Genomic DNA, 20677 nt, shown 5'->3' with positions numbered 1-20677 from the left:
TTATATTGGGTATACAGTAAGTTAAAAACTCTGTGGTTAAACACCGTAGGTGCATTATTAAAACAGAAGAAAAGCAATAGAAAAGAATCAAAAACAAAAAAGTTAAAGGAAATAAATGGAATATAATACAAGAAAAAGCGTAATAATGTAGATAGGACAAAGTAAAAAGGCAATAAAACAATAAAACTTAAGAAAGATATGAATAGGCAAGAAAAAGTAGTTCTTGATGTGTGTATAATAATTTACCTTAAAACTCTACCCAAACTTAAAAATTTATTTATTAATTTAAGTTAGAGTATACAGCACAATATTATAGGTTATTTATTGCCAAACATCAAACGACACTTCACATGCATGGTAATCAGAGTATCACTAATATCACAGACATATAAAATAGACATAAAATATAATGCACACATATAAAAAAGACAATACAATATTCATACAATTTAGGATCACCAAGCGAATGTCTCTTCTTCGTCCACTTCTCGTTTCATAGAGACGTAGCCTTTGTCAATAAGACCTTCTTCCATTCCGTAATAGACCAACTGAAAACCTGCGTCCATCATTTTCATCATCATAGCACGATCTGAAAACAGCAATGCTTGGATGAACTGGAAGGTTATGCTTAACATAAGAATATTTACAATCTTTTGACTATCGATGGATTACTTCAGCTGGTAAAGATGAAATTTTTATCCCAAGGGTGGTCTCGAGTTTCATTATGATTGTAGATAGTAAGAAACGGGCCAATAAAATGAATCTATTCGGAACTATATTGTACTTTATATATACTAAAAATACTTTGAATTTTATGACATAAGAGGTTTGTAAACTCACATTTAAGGATGTTCTGATGTAAAAAAACTTGCTATATAGTATGATTTAGTTCGTTGTAATCCCTAATTTATAGAGATATTAATTTATCATCCAAATCCTCATTTAAGGCTGATTATTTATTAACATAGTAGTTCCTCAAATATGCGATTGAAGTTTTACTATCATAATATGTCAAATACGCAGCAGAAAACTTGCTGACTAAGCGCATTTTCACTTGCCTGATTGGATTTACACTAAAATGTCTCCTTAAAAATGTTACATTTATTCCCTATTTAAACAGCAGTTTAACGAGTACTTAGGTTTGCTGCAACAGAAGGGTAAACAAGTTTTTTTTATGTTAATAGTTTAGTATGAAATAAATGCATTTCTTAAATTCGATCACAATATGTCCATAAACAAGCAAACTATATGGTCCGATCATGCTGGTTCACGAACTCGTTCGAATACATGTAGGTTTATATGTTTATACAAAATTTCATTAAAATTGGATCATTTTTGCTCAAATTATCTTGCTAACGGACACATGTATATGAACGGATGGTGTTTTTGGCCTCTAAGGACCGTAATACGAAAAAGTAAATCGGTCCCGGGTCCAGGTCATACTACGAGTACTACGGTAGTAGCTAATATCCTTATATGGGAAATTCCTAATGGTAACAGCCCTATATAGGTAATTCGCTAAAGTAAGATCATTTACTAACTTAGTTTACTAAATCAGCCTGATTGTTTATAATTTCGTATCCAATAAACACATAGTTTTGCCGAATACAAAAACTACTTTTTAGTGCTCATTACATTCCTACGTTAAAAATAAGCAATTTATAATGGAAGATAACTTTGTTCAATCCAGTCCCCAACAGATTTTCTGGCAAAAATTTAAGTTCTCCTTTTACACCAACAATTCGAAACAGCTGTAAAAGCTCTTGTATTTACTTACCTGACTTAACACCTGATTTCGGAGCGAAAGCAACGTCTATGCAGGAGTGTTTGGTTTTCACAGCTGGCTTGTATTTCCATCCCCTCCCTTCATAGACTAAACCATCACTTGTGATTATAAAGCTGTAAAAATTACCAGTGATTAAATAAATTCACAAAATGAAAATGCTCTTGATTTAAAAATAGGTTCTTATAATAGCTTATATAGCTTCTTATAAAAATAGGTTTATCGTTTTCGTTAAGCTCAGATCTAAAGAATTTTTTTTCTGAAATGTGTAAGGCCTTTACTTTATATTATTAGTAAAGTGGTTTTCAAAAATATATAGTGTTTATCCATAATTATAGGTAAACAGTGACTATTAAACAATAAATAAGTCAAACAAAATGTTTTCACATTGATTGATTGATGGAAAGAAAGCGTTGGACTCATGATTCAGGAACGGCAAAAATATCTTTGATTGCATCCTGCACTTGACACTTACTGGGCAACCCCCCAGTTGAATAATAAATAAGAAAAAGTAACGAAAACAAATAATGATGCATCAGGTGAAATTGCTATATTAGTTTTTTTCATAAAAGCACAATTTACTCAAATAAATTCCAAGCTAGGGGTGGGCAAATAAGAATTTAGTGGTTTAGTTATGTTTACGTTTACCAAGCGAACCAACAAGTCTCCAAGAGTCGTTTAAGGGGATCAAAGGGGTAGAATAGTGTAGGGAATTCCGAAAGATAACAGAGACAAGGAGAGATCTATACAATATGAGGTAATCCTCATACAAATATTAAGGAGAGACTAGTAATATTTTGTACCTAGGATGCCAATAAGTATAAGGGAGAAATATCAACTCTCCACTCCTATTAAAATAATAATATATAGGATATCCTATATATATAGGATCCTATTATAATATATAGGAGAAAGTACTACTCTCACAATTTTTGTGTTTGAGTTTTGGGTCCCAAGAATAAAAAAAGGTTTTCGTAATGGTGTGTATTAATGTGTACAGAGCTACAGTCTACACCTGTGGTTCGGTTTTAATGGAATTTGATATGTAAGTAATTCTAATCTGTGGTATCTCCAGGGGTTTTATTTTTTTTATTTAGATTTTCAGTTTTTTCTAATTAAAAATTAACATACAAAAAATTAGGTTTTCACGGACGATTTATTATGATCTTTTTATTAACGGTCACAACCTCCAATGCTGTAAAAATTAGGGTTCATAAGTTATTGTGCTATCCATCATTGAACATCATAGTTAACAGCTATCGCTTGTCCACAATAAGGGTTGTTGTCAAGCGAATAGGAGAAAGTATGTGTCAGATTGCCGATACCGTTTATTTAATTAGGTTAGCTGTGTCACGCACCTGTATGGAGTATCAGGCTGCGACTTTTCACGCATGTAAAATCTTTGTATTCTTCTAATGGCTCTTCTGCAATGTGGCTCATCATCCCAGAAGATCTCCCGCAGCCCGAAGAGCCAGGTGGAGTAGACACATGTTACAGGGAGGGTGTTGGGAACCAGCTTAGCTTCTTGTGGAGGATCCGCCTCCCATCTACTTCTAGGAATGATCTTCACGGATATATCTGGTTTTTCTGGTTCCTTGCCAGGCCAATGACTGTAGATGTTGGGGTCCTGTGTGGAAAATTGATAAGTTTGTTGGTTGCATATGCAGTACAGTGAGGGGTGTGATCTATTGGTAAAGTGAGACTTTGGTCCCCAAGGTCCAGGTTCAAATTTCACCAATCACCAGTAGATTTGGTTTGATTATGATAACGCGACCCTCTAGTCCTAACCTAGCATAATGAGCGAAAGGAGCCTGCTAGTCTATTGGTAAAGCGAGACTTTGGTCCCCGAGGTCAATGGTTCAAATCCCGCCAATCACCAATGGGTTTTGTTAGATGATGACGACGCGATCCTCTAGGCCAAGTTAGTCTGACATGATGAGCAAAATAATTGAGGACTTGAGCATAGCATCCTGGTATGTGAATGTGGAGACATAAAAATGTAGTACAGGTAGTTATGTTGAGTTTGTCTGTCAAATATATATACATCTAGGTCTGCATAACTCATTATGAGCCTCTGATATGCGAGTAAATACTTTCAGCAGTAGTCCGGGATCTTGTACAAAGGATGGACACATGAGGGCTGCATTAGCTAGTATATAGTTTGCACGAGCTAGTCTGATGGTTCAAAATATCCATTATTATATAAAGCTATTATTATATAAAACTAGATCTAATAACCTCAAAGAGAAGTTTTGGTATCCAAGCAACTGTCTACCTTAGCAGAAGTATGTGTAAGGATTGTAAACATTTATCTAAAAGCCCGTATTTGTCTAGCGTCTTAATTTTACTGCATCAGAAGTAAAATGTTGCTAAGAATTAGTTAGTATTCTTGATTATCATGCAATAGTGGATCAACAAAATACATCCTATGTAGCCTAGTTCATAAGAAAATTCATAAATTTACTAGGCCTATAATACCACACCATACAAAAAACAACATTCTTCTGTGACTAACCAATACTCGTTTGATCTATGTAAGTTACTATTTATTTTAATTAGAAAATAATACTAACTAGATAATACTTTGCTGTATTGGTGAAAACATGCCTACTTTAAAATGTTGTATACTAGAAATACAAGAAGAGTCAATTATGCTATGGCATATTTTTAAAGACTGTATGATACTTTCGGATTCCCTCGCAGAATATAACTTATCTATCATACTACAAAATACATTAAAATGCTTCAGTTTTCTAGTGCTAGACATAGTTTACAGAAGATTAACTCAAACAAAAATACGTCAAAAAAACCCTAATGATTTTAATATACAAGTAAAAAAACACAAAAACGTCTATTAAAAATATTAAACGGTTTCAAAACCACTCCCGGTAAACAAGGTGTATGAAATGTTTAGTTAAGTGAGATATCAAGATGTATATCGATTGTTTAAAAGCCTGTCGGCGTCAATCAAGAAGTATTTGACGGGAAATTGACGGCCTATACTCACATATTTATCGGGCATTTCGACATCCATTTTGTAAAATTTGGTAACAGAAAATTCAAAACTGATAACTTTAACACTTACAATCTACTTGTAATACCACTCTTGAAACTAATTTTCAGATAAGTGTAGATACGATTTGTTTATGTCCCTTATCAACTTGGTGGGGAACTAATTAAAGATTATATAGACTATGGCTGACCTTTTTCTACTTTTCTTTGATCTTGATGTAATCTAATAGTTTAGATTATTAAGATTTACGGCAATGTTTATTTTTACAGTTTATTTACCAAAGATTAAAAACAAAAGTGGACGTCAAATTTAAATCTAACAGCAAATTTCGTATCTTAACTTTTTCGCACTGACTTATACTTTCTCACATTATCTTGTCAACAATCTTTATAAGGACAATGTATGACAATTAATTGGTAAGCTGTGGAGGTAACTATGATGTGTATAAGGTAAATAAAAAAAATTGCGATAGATTTTGAAATAGTAATCAGTAGCTTTACCACACAACCACACACACATAACATCGAAGACAACATTTTTGGGGTTTTAGGTCCCAAAAAGGATACTTCCTAAAACTCAAACTTGAAAACTTTTTGAAAAAATAAAAACTTTTTACTCACCCTATGGATATGGGTAAATAGTTATTTGTGCAACTAGTGAGCAAAGTGAGCAATTGACTCACTCGAGAGAAATACTTACTCACGAGCCGTAGGCGAGTGAGGAATGGTTTCTCGAGTGAGGCAATTGCACTTTGCACTCGAGTTCCACATTATATTTTTCCTACAGATACCATAAAACAAATAAATTGGTAAAGAAAAGTAACATATTTTTACACAGAAATGAACTTTTAATATGACATATAATGATACAACAGTACAACAGCTGACCAGCTGATTTACAGCCAGGGCTGCCAACGTATTTCGCGCGCATACGAACTTGTCTGTATGCTACGCGCTCACTATTTCGTGCCTTCACGTTGCAAATCTGGAGTGAGACAAAGTAATTAGAACTGGTGAGCGAATTGGCTTCTTTGCTTTCTCAAATCAGTGAGAGAACATGTACATTGTTAAGTAACTGTAGGAAAAAGTAAATAAGGCTCTACAAATCTGCTTAAAACACCTTTAAAACTCTAAATAATTGTACAATTTTACGTACTTCCTGTAGTCCAAAGAAGTGTCATTAATTAAAGGTAAAGAATGCATAAAGTAATTTACACTCGCTCGTTTTTGGAAACTTCTTTACTAAGGTCTTTTTTCTACAGTAAAGCATACGTATGAAACCTTTCGTTAACAGTAGTGTATCCTACAAAGAATCCCCTTTGTGTTAAATTAGTTGCAAATGACTCAGAAATAAAATTTTATAAACACAAATAAAAAAATTAAAATTCAAGGTTTTATTCTCAATAACTCAACTAATATTAGTTTTCACGCTTAAACTAACACACTTTTAAGCACATATACCAGAGTATGATACATTTTCCAAATAAACAATAATAATGACACATATATTCACACACAACCCTTGTGGTTGATTAGTACTTAAGAAAGTTACCGCGATAAAGACAGGAAGCTTAGAGGGTTAAGTGAAAGGAAATCCCTGTTGAAGCTTTGATGGATTTTGGGAAACCTGGAACAGCGAAAAGCTGATTACACTAAGCCGGGTAAGGGCTAAGGCTTCCTCGTGTGTATCCTGTAATCCTTGTTGTGTAGTTTACAAAATATTATCAAACATTTTAAAATATACATGTAAAACAAGTATACAATAAGTCTAGTTGTCATAAATTTATTCTAGTTTTATTATTGTTAAAATAGTTTTTGTTTGTGTTCAACTATATTTTAGACTATGTTCAAATATATCTGAAGTAACATAACTATCAAATAAAAGATGGTAAGTGTAAAAATAAACGTGTTTTACTAAAAAAAGTTTTGAAAAATTAAACAGCAAAGTAGTAAAGTGAGTTTTTGAGTTTTGTGAGTGAGTGTTTTCTAGCTAAAGCACTGTTATTCATACATATTATTTTTAATTTAATGACAGGTTAACAAATGTTGAATTGGGGGGATGAGGGTTTAAGTTCAAATAAATTAAATACCCATTCTCATTTTTACACCCAGAATTTACAAATTTTCATTTGTTTCATAACCATAATTTTTAACAATTCATCCTAATATAACAATTAAACTTTCTTTTCTAGAATAAAAAAAATTGACTTTGGAAATGGATTAAATCTATCTGTAACCAGTAGAATACTCAAAGAAACTAATTGTTGATTGAGCCTCTCATAACGTTTACTAATATTTAAGTTCTATAATTTAGTTTTAATTTGTATGCTTCAGATTGAAATAAGCTCCTCACCTTCAATTTGGCATGACAGAAATATCGAATATTCATAATATTTAATCTAAATGATGAACTGATTTAAAATATTGAAGAGACATGGTATTGCTCATGGTTTTAAATTAACCATACTTTTTGTTAGCACCCCAGCACTCTTACTTCACTTTCATGAAAATATGATACCCAAATGTAAAACAGGTATTAAGCTATGAAACACCAAAACTACACCCTCTTTGATTTGTCATTTTAAAGACTTGAACAGAGATGATTTTTAGCTATTTTTGTAATATATTTTTAGCTATGTTTTATATACAGGGTGAATTTTAAATGAGTTCCCCCCCTACTTTTTTCTACATTTCTTAAGATATCAACTTCGGACCACGTCAGATCATTGTAGTGTAGTAAGTACTTCATTTTGACTGGGTAAACATTTTTGGCCGCCATCTTGGATCCGCCATATTGGATACAAATGTTTTTTTTTCAAATGTAAAGGTAGGGTTGTGACCCATTGTTTCAAACTAAAATTTTACGCTGATTACAATGCCGCAATTAGTTTTTTAAAAATCTCGATCCGTTCTAAAGTTATGAGGACTTTTTATAACTTTATTTTTAGCCCATTTTAACATTGTGCATTTACAAACTAAGACCATAATCCCAAAATAGTGCTAGATAAAGATAAGTATACACCACCATTCATTGTCAACCTATTATCACTTGGCTATGACGGATTTATTTTTTTCGGCCGCCATCTTGGACCTGCCATTTTGAAATGTGATTAATTAATTTAAATATGAAGGTGGTGATGTGACCCATCATTTAAGACTACTTTTTTATGCTGAATTTAATGCCGCAATCCGTTTTGCATTTTCATATTTGTTTTTTGAAGTATTGGAAATTCAAGTAAAATAATTTTAATATTTCGTCAAGAACAAAAACGGATTGCGGCATCGAGTTCAGCATAAAAAAGTAGTTCAAAATGTTGGGTCACAACACCACCTTCATATTTAAATTAATTTATCACATTGCAAAATGGCAGATCCAAGATGGCGGGCGATAAAAATAAATCCGTCTTAACCAATTGATAATAGGTCGACAATGAATGGTGGTGTATACTTATATTTATCTAGCACTATTTTGGGATTATGGTGTTAGTTTGTAAATGCACAATGTTAAAATAGGCTAAAAAGACAGTTATAAAAAGTCCTCATAACTTTAGGACGGATCAAGATTTTTAAAAACTAATTGCGGCATTGTAATCAGCGTAAAATTCTAATTTGAAACAATGGATCACAACCCTACCTTTACATTTGAAAAAAAACTTTGTATCCAATATGGCGGACCCAAGATGGCGGCCAAAAATTTATACCCAGTCAAAACGAAGTACTTACTACACTACAATGATCTGACGTGGTCCGAAGTTGATATCTTAAGAAATGTAGAAAAAAGTAGGGGGGAACTCATTTAAAACTCACCCTGTATGTATGTACGGAATGTGTTGATGTTATTTTACCCATAAAAAATTCAAACGATCAAATTAAGACTTTTTTCAAACCCACAGTGTAACAAGTTTTCCTAAAAAGAGATACACATTTAGTCATCATCATTGTACCAAAATGTAATCGATGATGAACAATTCCATTGAAAATCACTGAAATTTATATTTCACAAAAAGTTGAGAGACTTCTTGTAGTTTCTAAATTCAATAGACAATTGAAAATAATTTTAATTTGTTTGTTTTGTTTCTTATTTTTATTCAACGCCTTTGCAAATTATTTCAATAACCTTTTGTTAATTTCAGGTAAAAATTTAACAAAATCACATACTTGAAATAATCTACGGGACCAAAAACAACACAGAATGTTTCAAAACCAGAAACCACCCTATTCACCATCACTTGTCCATACTTGTTGTAGGTGTAATTTGTCATGTCAATTATCCAATGTGACCTCGGGCGCACTATTGCAATTAACAGGGTCCAATAACTCTAATAAAAGCTAATAGACAGCAGCAATATACTTCTACCCCCGACACTTCACCCCATTCGATCCCACCCCATCAATAAACACCTGTCAAGCTGATACCCTCAAACGAGAAATGTAATTGCATTCGGAGGAATTGGCTTGATGAAGGTTTTCCGATGTTTTTTGGCGCGATTATCAGATTAGGACTCAAACGTGAAGCGATGGGTGACTGTTTTTATAGGGTTTAAAGGGGTTGAAAATAATTGGGGTTTTTGGTTGTAAAAAGGGTTTGTTTGTCTAAAAGGTTTGGCATAATCATTAACTTTAAATACTGGATTGACTTATTTTCCTACTACTGCATGGAAATTATCACATTTCCACACCTTGAAACGATCACATTTCCACACCTGGAAGCAGTACGCAAAATAGCTCATTCTCGCTAGCTAAATCAGCTGATTTCACAGTTAGTGTTTCTACACCAACCACAGCTGCGGATCAAGTCCAATAATAACCGATAACAAAATAACGTAACCTAACTAAAAAGCAAACGCAAACATTACCTAAATTAAATTTTATATCCAACAAAAAAGTATTTGTGTGTTATGATAAGTTAATTTTGGTGTTAGGAAACATCTTGTCTGTATTACGAGCACAAACAGTCATTGTGCTCTTAATAAACAAATAGGTTTTTTTTTGTTTATAGAAAATGTTGATGTGTGTTGAATACTCAAAATTACGCGTAGATTGTCCATTGAATGTTTTCCTTTTTAGTGTGAATTTTACACAATATGATACTCCCTCGGTTGTAGGCCCAATACTAGAGGGAAAGCAGTATTTCTTTATGAACCATTCTTTTCAGTCATAATCGGTTTGAAGTTAATCTGATAAACTAGAAATTATAAAGTAGCACCAAGAAATATAATTTCGTGTTAACGAACATATAACTCTTAAAATTGTCTTCAGATTGTTCATTTTTGTTAGGAAAATTTGGGCTGATTGATAAAAAACAATCATTAACTTTAAGTGTGTAATTTTTAAATTTTAAAACTAGGCTTTATAGACTTTGTATCGGCCCCAATTTTACATACAAAAATTAAATCAGTAAAAAAAACACACACATTTCAAGTACAACCACACATTGCCTCTCATTAACTTCACTCTTCAAAGTCCGTCGTCCAGAACCAACCGAAATCTAATCAAGACTGATGAAAAATCCAGTCTCTCCGCCTGGACTCGGGGGTGTCATCCATTGATCAGGGGTTGATCTAATTTACCCGACCCTCGACCCCCTGATTGTAACGCTGAGCGCGTCGCTGGGGTGGCTTTATTGGCCTCTGTCTGTTTGTAACTGATGATCCTTGACTTGGTACAATAACGTCTGGACTGAGTCATAGGGGTTGAAACTTTATGTGGGTTAAACTGTCAATATTTGATGTCAAATGTGTGTGTGTCCTTGTTATTGAACTGTACTGATTAATGTTCATTTGGCTTCTGTGTGTATGAATGTTGTCCTAAACTTCCTTGAAGGGCTAGTGGTGTTTATTTTATTTTTATAAATGGAGAAAATGTTATTTGTAAAGTTGAATAATCATTCCATCTATTTAACTTACAAAAGATTTATGTATTATGTTTCACGGATAAGTTACTACTAAAAATATCAGTTGTGTTATATTATTATCATTTGAGATGGGGACGCCCCCTAGGTTTTTGTACCCAAATATTACTGAATGATAGGTGTAAAATGGAGGGAAATATATTGTGTAGCCTTGATACTGACTACTAGCTGTTTCTTTTGCAAAGAACGTCCATTAAATATTTCCAATCCAAAATTTCAAACGTGATATGGTGAATTTAATGAAAAAGATGATTGTTTGTAGCTTTAATTCTATACATGATAATGAGTCATGTTTTAATATTTTTCATCAACATCTTGGTCATATCACCAGAGAAGCATTCTTTGATATACACTTCTCGTTTTATTTGCTTGTAATAATAAAATGTATTATGAAAAAAGTGAAAATGGTAATTATCGAAACTTTCCGTACCGTACTTGCATTGGATAGAAACATAAACAAACCTTAATTTAATCTTCATCTTATCACGTTACACTAAATTCAGTACAACATTTAAATACTTGGTCCTAGGTAGGGCTCAAATAATGCCAATATATGTGTTTATTTCAAGGGATTTTTATAGGCCTACCTGTTATAGGAAAATCTGAAAATTTGCAGATTATTCAACTAGTGGCATCTCCGAAAAGACCATCTGTTGCAAGATTTTTATTTCTGTATGAACATCATCAAAGTTCATAAACGAATTAAATTTTAACCTTTTTCAATATTATGTGCCATAATACAATGATAATAGTATCAACTGCAGATGCGGGAGGCTATCATGCGATGTTATGAGTCCTTAAGTCGTTGATCCATCTAGAAAAGTAGCTCCCTCATAACGTTTGCTGTTTATTGGCACAAAAACTATTCATTAGTTTACTACCTCAGAAATGGTTTCCAAACACAATACCATAATTAACAAATCCGCATTGTAATTCAACGGCAGTTTCTGCCAACTAGAAGCTACACTAATCCCAAAATGAATCGAATTCATCAACGTCCTCACATAAACGAAGGGAACGTGTGGATCCCATCCTGGGGCGGATAAGGGACAAAAGTAGCGCAGCACAGGGTGCGTCATGAATTTCAGATATCACATTACAAAAAGATGTAAGCCGCTGTTAGCTCAAGGTTCGCAATGCAAGGGAACTCGCTCACCTGCGATCGGTCGGCTCAGCAAACGAAGGAGAGGAAAAGGATTTGTTTGAGTAGGACTTCCAGGTGTCGCCGTCCTGAACAAACAATCCTGCATCCTTTGTAGCAATCAGTCTTGCGTCCTTTGTCGCAATCAGCTGCGAAACTCACAGGATTGCTTGCGCACTTTGAAACCAACGGTAAATTGGTATAGAAGTAACTGTTGTTTAAGGTTTTTTGTTAATTTTTATAGATAATAGGTGTAATTTTACAAAGTTTTGTGATGGTTTGAACTACGTTTAAAATTACTTTTGCAGCTCAGGAATATAAAAAAATGTTTGAGAATGTAATTGTGTAAAAAGATATGAAAATGTTACACTTACAATAGTTCAAAAGTTTACTCTTTGAATAAAAAAAAACAAAAAAAAACAATGTATTCTGTACGATAAAAATAAACATATCGTTATACTGTATATTAGTACGTTTCAGGATAACACAGTTTCAATAAAAGTACTGTTTTAATTAACATCAATACTGAAAAAAAAAACGAATGCTATAGGAGATTCTGAATTATTACATACTTTCGATTAAAATATTGATTACCGTGCTAACTTTATAGTACGAACAAATTTACACACAAAAAATTAAATTATTAAGTGTTATTAAAGGTTACGGTATGTGGTTTATATTTTTCTCATAACATATACTTACTACTTTCCAACTGTGATTCATTACCCAGAGCTTTTAGTAGATGCATACTAGAATGTATACTGTATATATATAGAATGTATAGGATGTATACTAATAGATGTACACATAAATGTTGATACAGATTTTTCCAGTTTCATTCTCATTACGTTTACTATGACTGAAAGCAAACAGTACGTAAATTTATAGTTATTCTGACAAAAATGTAAAAAATGCAAGAAAATAAAAAAAATCTAAACTTTACTTTTCTTATCACTTAAAAAAACGTAACGTATAACCATGACGCAAAAAATCCCTCATTACGTCATTACCCAATATGGCACTCACCCTAAAGACCTAGTTATTACTAGCATGGCGAAATAAAGGGGTGTAAATAATACTGTACGAAGCCCTGTCGCAATATTTGACATGAAAACCACCCTCAACCTGTGCAGTGCTGCGGTCTGGTGAGAATATTTTGTAACTAACGCTCCCTCCTATACGCGCACCCCCACCCTTGCCATCAGAAAATACTTCAGTCGCTTACCGGCCGCGTCAGAGTGCGGTAGTGGTTATCATTCGATCATCTAATGTGCTTAAAAGATCGCGGAACGTAAATAAAGTGTCAGAAAACATTTTGTGTCGTGTTACGCCTGTTGTGAGTCGGCAAATATGATGTGGAATAGATAGAGAAATGAGTGCTTGGTGGATTTGTTTGTTGGTTGTTTTTATTTCATCGGTGAACAGCAAGTTTGATTTGGAAACTCCGATCAGGCTTGCCCATTGCAGAGCCAGCTGTTTGTTTAAGGTAATTTAATATTGGAATTAATAATTGTATTTTAGTATTGCCAGTATCAATAATACTTGGATAAAGTAATGTTTACATGCATATGAGTGATTGTAGTTTTAATGCTACTCTTGCAAATGCGAAATATTTAATTTAAATTAAAAACTCAATTGAAGGTTGAAGAACGGATTTTATTATATCGTAGAGTAATAAGTTGTTTATTTAAACTCTTTGATAAAGTACAAGTATATTTGAGCTGTTTAATATAAAAATATTTCAAATATTATATTTGAATAAAATAAAGTTCAATTAAGTTTACTAATCTAAAATCAGTTATCACATTAAAAGCACATATTGTACTTTTGTATTGTCATTTGGATTAAGATTCATTAGATTTATCAGCTTATATAGACTCAATTATTATAAGGAACTAACTAAGTTCATATTTTTTTGTTCTTGTAAAAAATGTAATTTTGTACCTAATATAAAACAATTGGTCGTGTTCCCAAAACAACTTTGCTTACAAACTAATTAACTTAGACAGAGAAACAATGTATGGAAATAACGCAACAATACGATAATTGTTGTCCAAGTAGAAATATTTGTAGCCTAAATTGAATTAGGCCTAGGTAATGTTTATGGATATCATTCCTAACAATTTAGACACGAGTTATTAGGATATTATAAAACAATATAATACAATAAAACAACATAATATTATAATATAAAGTAAAATATCAAAGCTAGTGCTTCCAATCATATTGTATTGTGCTGCATTCTAATTCAGATAAAAATACGTACACAACACACGTAAAACTGTTTTATTGAAGTAAAAAGTTATTTTCATATGTCGTCTGGAATTGTTTTGAATCTACAAATTAACATAAGTCAAGAACAATGTTCCCACATTGTTTTCAAGTTCAAAACTTTCCTCCTACGTATACGGCAAGATAAAATTCCAAAAATAAGTTTGATCGTCTTTTAAGGGAAACCATGATTAGGAAAACTCTGATAGTTTTGTTTTTAACATGTCCCTAAACTAATTTAGGAAAATAACATTACCTAAATTTATTTCAATAAGGGGTTTAAAATAAATCATTAGGATTGTTAATTTACTTAATTCCTACTTGCTTGGTTGGAATATGGTGGATCTTAGAGGAATGATCCTTTCAACAAAAAATGATAATAAAAAACGTATGTAACTCTATTTTAAAAGAATAACGTTTATGTTTTTTTTATGTTTCCAGATGAAGAATACGCCAGTTGACGATGCCTCTTGCCAAAAATCAGCTTTTTGTGCACAGGTAAAACCATTATTTCTTTTAAATTTACATGTTGTCGTAAATCAATAAATAGTATAATAAACAATTTTTATAACTAACGTTTTAGATACATCAGGCATTCAGAAAAAAATTTAAGCATACATGTTCAGTAAAAAAAAGGAAGATGTAATCTATAAACCCGTAAAAGGGTTAGAAAAGCTTGAGATTTCTCTAGGGGATGTTAAGTGGTTTATGGTTCGTGTATTGAAACTGAATATAACAGTTTTGTACATGGAATATGATTATCTTATAAAGATGCGTTTCAAAAGTTAGATTACAATGAGTACGTTCAAATCTCTTTATGCTTTTGTTATTGTTATATTAATTGTATATTTATTGCATAGTTACTGTTACTTTATCACTTTTGTGATCTATTAGGAACTAACATGTCAATATATGTGAATTAGTTGTAAAATGGTGTAACCATTGAGAAGAAATAAATAAGTCACGCTCACACTATGGTTTTTTTAATAAAGCAAAATTTAAAAACTATAATAATTTTATCTTTTAAGTGCTCTCGCTCTAAAGGAACTCCTTTTTTGGGAATTTTCAGTTTTAACTACTGAACTTAATTGGGAGATTCGTTCATTATTAATTCCTTAAGTATATTGATCACCATAATCTATTTTTTAAATTATATTCAATTCGATTGCCTCATCCTAAAATAAGTTGAACAGAAATCAAATTTGAGCTTAACTTTTAAGTTCTATCTCGTTGGAGACTGCTAAAACAGTTTTTAAGTCTCGTATTACATAAAGACTTTATAAAAACCCATTTGTTTAGAACCGCTCATTACACTACTATAAGTAAAAAATAAGTGTACAGTAGGTTTATAAATCATTCAAAATGTTAAAGTTTTCAACTATGTTGCTTTTACCTTTTCTTTTTAATCGATAAACTGTCACACAAATTTCTTACTTCAATAACATTATTTTGTCAATAGTTTAACTACTACAAAGACACTGATAAAAAAACTGCAAATTTAGTTTTAGAGAACTAAATATTGACACATTCGCAATTCGATAAAAACATAGAGGGCTCATAAGGTATAGTAATAATATAAAACCATCCACCCTCACCTTTGGGACCCCCTCTATTGCAGCAAATAGTCGGTAAGAATATTAATAGATTGTGGTAGGGTTCAAATGGGTTTGGAAAATTTGAATCTCTGAAGATTAAAAGCAATTCATTCTACAGATTAAAAAATGGTATATTTCCATCAACTAAATAACACCACTCATCACACATATTGAGAAATAGCAAGAAGAAAATTATTTATTACATGCATTTTTGAAGAAATCTTTAAAGCATTTGTATGTCTTTTGATTTATGTAAAAATCCATCCATAAGAGTATTCGTATTCAAAGTAGTTCTAAATAACGGAGAAAAGAGTAAAATCTCATGCGTTTGTTCCTCATTTGGCAATGCTGGGTAGTATATCAAGGCTAAAAGATTTCACTCTGTTTTAGTGTTGGAAATCTTGCAGCATCCTACAAACAACCTCCTTAAGAGACCTGCACTGCAGAAGAAAACAATGTGTAAGTATATGTTGATAGTGTACAAAAGTTTGCTATGCAACATCTCCACCGTAAGAAGCTGTCAGATAAAATTTATGACTTCTATTCAATTTGTTGAGTATAGACTACGGACCTACTGATGGTGTAGGTTAGTCGAGCACAATCATACGTCATAGTAATCAACGTTAGTAAATTAACCTCTAACTTGGAAAAAATTTGTTGTATGTGTTCCGTTTGAACATTATTCAATTTACTTCAATGAAGCACTTTTATATATATTTGAAATACAATTATGTTTCTATTATAATGCATTTGACAAACGTAAAGTTTAAACTGGAGATGATATTTTAGGATATTAGGCTATATGGATGTTATAGGACCCTTTTCCAAAAAATATCCAACAAATTTTAAGTTACCTACCACCATACTTTTAGTTATCCCACTTGCAGCGCCTTATCAGTTGTCATTTATGGTGTGCCCTCAAGCCTAAAAAAATATTGCCATAGAGTAGTAAACTAAATTAAATCATTCATCAGCCTTAAGCGTTTTTCATATTTTAGTTTGGTCCTGATTTCTTGAGGTTACTGATTGTTTTAATCATTACAATAACCTCAAATCCGTTGATAACCTCAGAAAAAAGTTTTAGTAAGAGATCGAGTCTTCTGTCAGCTAGATAAGAAAATCCCCATTAAAACAAAACCATTGATTTCACAGGACTAGGGAATAGCGGTTACATATAAGAAGGTCTTGATAACCTTTAGGACATAACATAGACAACCTGACTGGTAGAGTGTTGGAATTCCCCACAACAGACTTCACATTCAAAGTGCATTCAAGGGTGGTTGGTCTTCAGGTATGCACATTGCACAGTTTGTCTCTTACAGTGACTCTATAAACCCTCTTATCTACCAGTGGCCCGGCCGAGTGTAGCGACTCTACCATATTTCCTTTAGTATATATGGTTATGACTGTCAGACTTGACAATCCTCTGTGTATTTCCAGGGTCCAGGATGTCTAGAAGCGTGTAAGTTCCACTCTCCACCTCCCAGACCTGTCTCTACAGCGCCGCTGGAGGAGATGCTGGTAGTCAACCAGTCCAGAGTGTCATGGCCGCCTACCTCAGGTCCTGTCATATATGTGGTGATGACTGACGGGACTCAGCTGTGTCAGACACTTCAATCCTCTGTCTCTCTCCCACCCTCTGTAGACCCCACCACAGTGCGAGTGTTGGTGGTGGACTGGCGAGGGTTGGTCAAGGTGTTCTGCCCTGTAGAAGAGTCTCCTATAGACCAGACGCTGCACATACTTCGTAGTCTGGGGATGGAAGAAGAAATTCACGAAGCTCACATTGATTTGGACAATGAAACGTACCTGGAGGATTCAACAAAACAAGTATGTAGCTATGTGAAAAGACAACATTAACATTTTATTGTCACTAGCGTAAAAATCATCACATTCATTTGCAATGATTGTTGATAGTTAAAGTATACTATGCACTATAATCTTGATTGTAATCGTGATGGTCGACTCCTAAAACTTGAATGCATTGAAGGATCCACTGGGATATACTTGCAAGACATTTTCTTATTTTTCAACATCTTATGTTTGTGTTTCAGATCAGAATAGACAGTTCCTGGGGAATAAGTTTACTTTCTCTACATCCTGAGCCATCATTGGTGCTGGCACAAATCAGCTGGAAGCCATATCACAACCTCCTGAACATTTCTTATCTAGTCAGCTGGACTGCAGAGGACAATGTGGTCAGAGGGAACATGCTTACCAACACGTCCATAGTCACTCTGTCATTATGGCCTGACACTACTTATACTATACAGGTAAATTGCATGTACTAACAATTAATGTATTAACTTTAGTAGGGACATTGGCATCAGATTAGAAGGCACAGTACACAGTCTATGAAGAATTGGTATATGTAACTCTATAAGAATTAATTTATGATTTTCAGGACCATGGTGAAATACTGTACCATATAGTTATTTTTATTTAAATAGCAACTTGCTACATTAATAATAAATTTACTGTAACTAATATGGCCTGTAAAACTTTACAACGACTCCAAGAATATTTATATCGAGTAGAAAGTCGTGCTAAATTGTATTATTTGAGTAGTTAAACAAATTTTTTATTTTTATTTTTGTTGGTTTTGGACTTTGTCTTTTACAAAATAAGGAACAAAACTGTGATGTAAAATGTTTGATCCAAACGATAAAAGAATGTTCAAGTAGATGCTTCTAGAGGTTGGAAGGATAGCCTTTTACCATCTAAATAAAAATATATATATATTCTATATACGTATCCATGTAAAAAAAAAAACTCTAAAAATGCAATTCCTAATAAATAATAACATTCCTTATGAAATCAATAACAATAAGGATTTTCAGGTAGCATTATTCAGTCTGGAGTTCCCAGTCGTCCAGAGCCAACCAATGGTCCTAGACACTCGTCAAGAACACAATACTAGTCAACCTTCCACTGAGTCCCACGGCCATATGGATGACCCCCACCCCTACACCGGGGTCCACAGGGAACGCCACAGGGACAGAGGGGATGAAGGGGTTGGCACAGGAGAGGAGTTGGCCGCTGGAGTTTCTGCAGCCGTCCTTGTATTCTTGGGAGTTGTTCTCACAGCTACCTGGAGGTGGCGACACCGCCTTTACTTGCCACACAACAAACTCCTGGATGAGGAGTCAGGTGCTCCAAATCTTTATCGAGGTAAAGTTATTCACGTTGAAGTAAACAATATCATAATAATGAAAATGCATTAGGACAATGCCAGAGAGTGCAAATATTTGTACAATTTAGTCTATTTTGCTGTGGTTGATAAGGTTATTATGCAAAAACATGAAGAAGGTAAAGCAACAGTTGCAGAAATTGAATAACAATTTATGTCAATCGTTACCTCATCAGGGGCTCATTTTTTGCATACCTTGATAGGTTTCAAACTGTGGTTTTTGTGGATGTTTGAATACGTGGTTAAAATAAACTAAAACTGTAAAATATTTTTTGATTCTTTGAATCATTCACGTCACAAGATTTAAAAAATAATATATAAGAGATTTAAGCATAATTATTTGAACATAGCATTTACCCTTGCAAAAAAAGTTTGAGGTTAAAATGTCTATAACATTTTGCTCTGTTTAAGCTCCTTTACATTTTTTAGTTGTAAGATGTAATTTATAAGGTTGTTCGTCAAAATTAAAACCTGTGAAATAAGCTCAAGTACGTCACCGATTCTGTTAACAGTTCTTTGTAAATGATCCACACTCCACTAAACTAAATATAATTTATGCACATTACGTATGCAAACATTATGCACTATCCACACATTAAAAAATAATACAGCTGTATATACCTGATTAATTCAACTCTACCAAATGATATTTAGTAAGCAAATATTCCTAATACAATATATTCCTGGTAGTTTAAATTATAATTTAATAAAATTTGTGTTTGGTAGAAAGGATAATCTATAGCGAATTCTTATAAAATAAAATCCTTATCTAATCCACACGTGTTTTCACAGCTTCCAAAAAAAACCTTTGTACAGCATCACTATGAAAAACACGAATATAGTTAAATTTGGTAATGTAAGAAAAAAATAATGTTAAAATGTAATGTTACAGTATTTCCTCCAGTAATGCGATTAATGGGAGATTCTGGTCGATCTTCGGACCTGTTTTCTTCTCAAGACAACCTCCTACAACACCAGTAGTGTAAAACTAGTCAAATTTAGACATTAATAAAATATAATAAACATTTTTAAAATATTGTATAATTTTTTTTAATTTTTACCAGTTTGTGTTTTGAACGAGGTGTTTAATGAAAGTTAAACATTTAATATTTATTATAATATTTGATTTAGGTACCTTATTTATTTTTAAATCATTATAAACATAATTGTTTCTGGAATATATATTGTAAAAGTCTTAAACTATTTTTTTAAGTATCAAGAACCAGTCCTAAAATTTTTGGTCAGCAATTGTCAGTTAATTAGCATGTTTGACTCCCAAAATGTAGTACTTGACTGAAATGATATAATTGATCTCTGTACTTAATGTATACTATTTTTACAAAGGTTCCTGTGAAAATGTTACTATAGTTAAAATTATATGAATATTAAACATACCTGTAAACATTTTCTGTAAATAGATAAAATAGTATCAATCACAGATCCAACCCGAACTACAAATGTCCGATTTTAACATATAGTAGTGAACATTATTTTTTAGGATTTTACAATTTCTATCTAGTCAATAAGTTAAAGAAATGTCCACTATAAATTACATTATAGGTGATAAGTTGTCACAAAAAAGACGCTGATCCATTTGTATATTTTGTACCTATGTAATGATGTAACCTGTGTTTGTAAATAAATAATTTGTTATATTGTCGTTCATTTGAGTTTTGTATTCTGTATTGGCAATTTGATATTTCGCTGGAATGAGAATATTCCATTCCGAGAATGCTACCATTCCGGAGTAGGAAAGCGGAATGACTTCATTTTC

At 32.7% G+C, this 20677-nt stretch overlaps 2 protein-coding genes across 2 annotated transcripts; one reads left to right on the top strand and one right to left on the bottom strand.

Annotated features, from left to right (window-relative positions):
• Positions 1-238: 238 nt before the first annotated feature.
• Positions 239-4861, bottom strand: LOC128984166 (peptidoglycan recognition protein 1-like). Its single transcript, XM_054403459.1, has 4 exons — positions 4791-4861; positions 3142-3410; positions 1778-1899; positions 239-589 (listed from the first exon to the last, which is right to left on the bottom strand). The coding sequence occupies exons 1-4, from the start codon at positions 4815-4817 to the stop codon at positions 456-458; spliced, it is 552 nt and encodes a 183-aa protein (XP_054259434.1). The 5' UTR covers positions 4818-4861; the 3' UTR covers positions 239-455.
• Positions 4862-13111: 8250 nt separating this feature from the next.
• Positions 13112-19976, top strand: LOC128987463 (uncharacterized). Its single transcript, XM_054408319.1, has 7 exons — positions 13112-13333; positions 14560-14616; positions 16104-16172; positions 17154-17543; positions 17768-17986; positions 18554-18884; positions 19796-19976. The coding sequence occupies exons 1-7, from the start codon at positions 13220-13222 to the stop codon at positions 19882-19884; spliced, it is 1269 nt and encodes a 422-aa protein (XP_054264294.1). The 5' UTR covers positions 13112-13219; the 3' UTR covers positions 19885-19976.
• Positions 19977-20677: the final 701 nt, after the last annotated feature.

This window comes from Macrosteles quadrilineatus, unplaced genomic scaffold (genome assembly GCF_028750875.1).
Source record: "Macrosteles quadrilineatus isolate MER2022 unplaced genomic scaffold, UCM_ALF_1.0 Scaffold_2__2_contigs__length_208266976, whole genome shotgun sequence".
Classification (NCBI taxonomy): Eukaryota; Metazoa; Arthropoda; class Insecta; order Hemiptera; family Cicadellidae; genus Macrosteles; species Macrosteles quadrilineatus.
The sequence above is the reverse complement of the archived record's forward strand: the minus strand, read 5'-3'. Positions and strand labels throughout refer to the sequence as shown.

Coding starts and splice junctions, on each gene's coding strand:
- LOC128984166 (XM_054403459.1), bottom strand. CDS start 4,817: ATGGATGTCGAAATGCCCGATAAATAT. Junction 3,411..4,790: donor TCGAAATGCCCGATAAATAT/GTGAGTATAGGC, acceptor TTTTCCACACAG/GACCCCAACATCTACAGTCA. Junction 590..1,777: donor GAAATCAGGTGTTAAGTCAG/GTAAGTAAATAC, acceptor TGCTGTTTTCAG/ATCGTGCTATGATGATGAAA.
- LOC128987463 (XM_054408319.1), top strand. CDS start 13,220: ATGAGTGCTTGGTGGATTTGTTTGTTGGTTGTTTTTATTTCATCGGTG. Junction 13,334..14,559: donor GAGCCAGCTGTTTGTTTAAG/GTAATTTAATAT, acceptor TTATGTTTCCAG/ATGAAGAATACGCCAGTTGA. Junction 18,885..19,795: donor TGCTCCAAATCTTTATCGAG/GTAAAGTTATTC, acceptor GTAATGTTACAG/TATTTCCTCCAGTAATGCGA.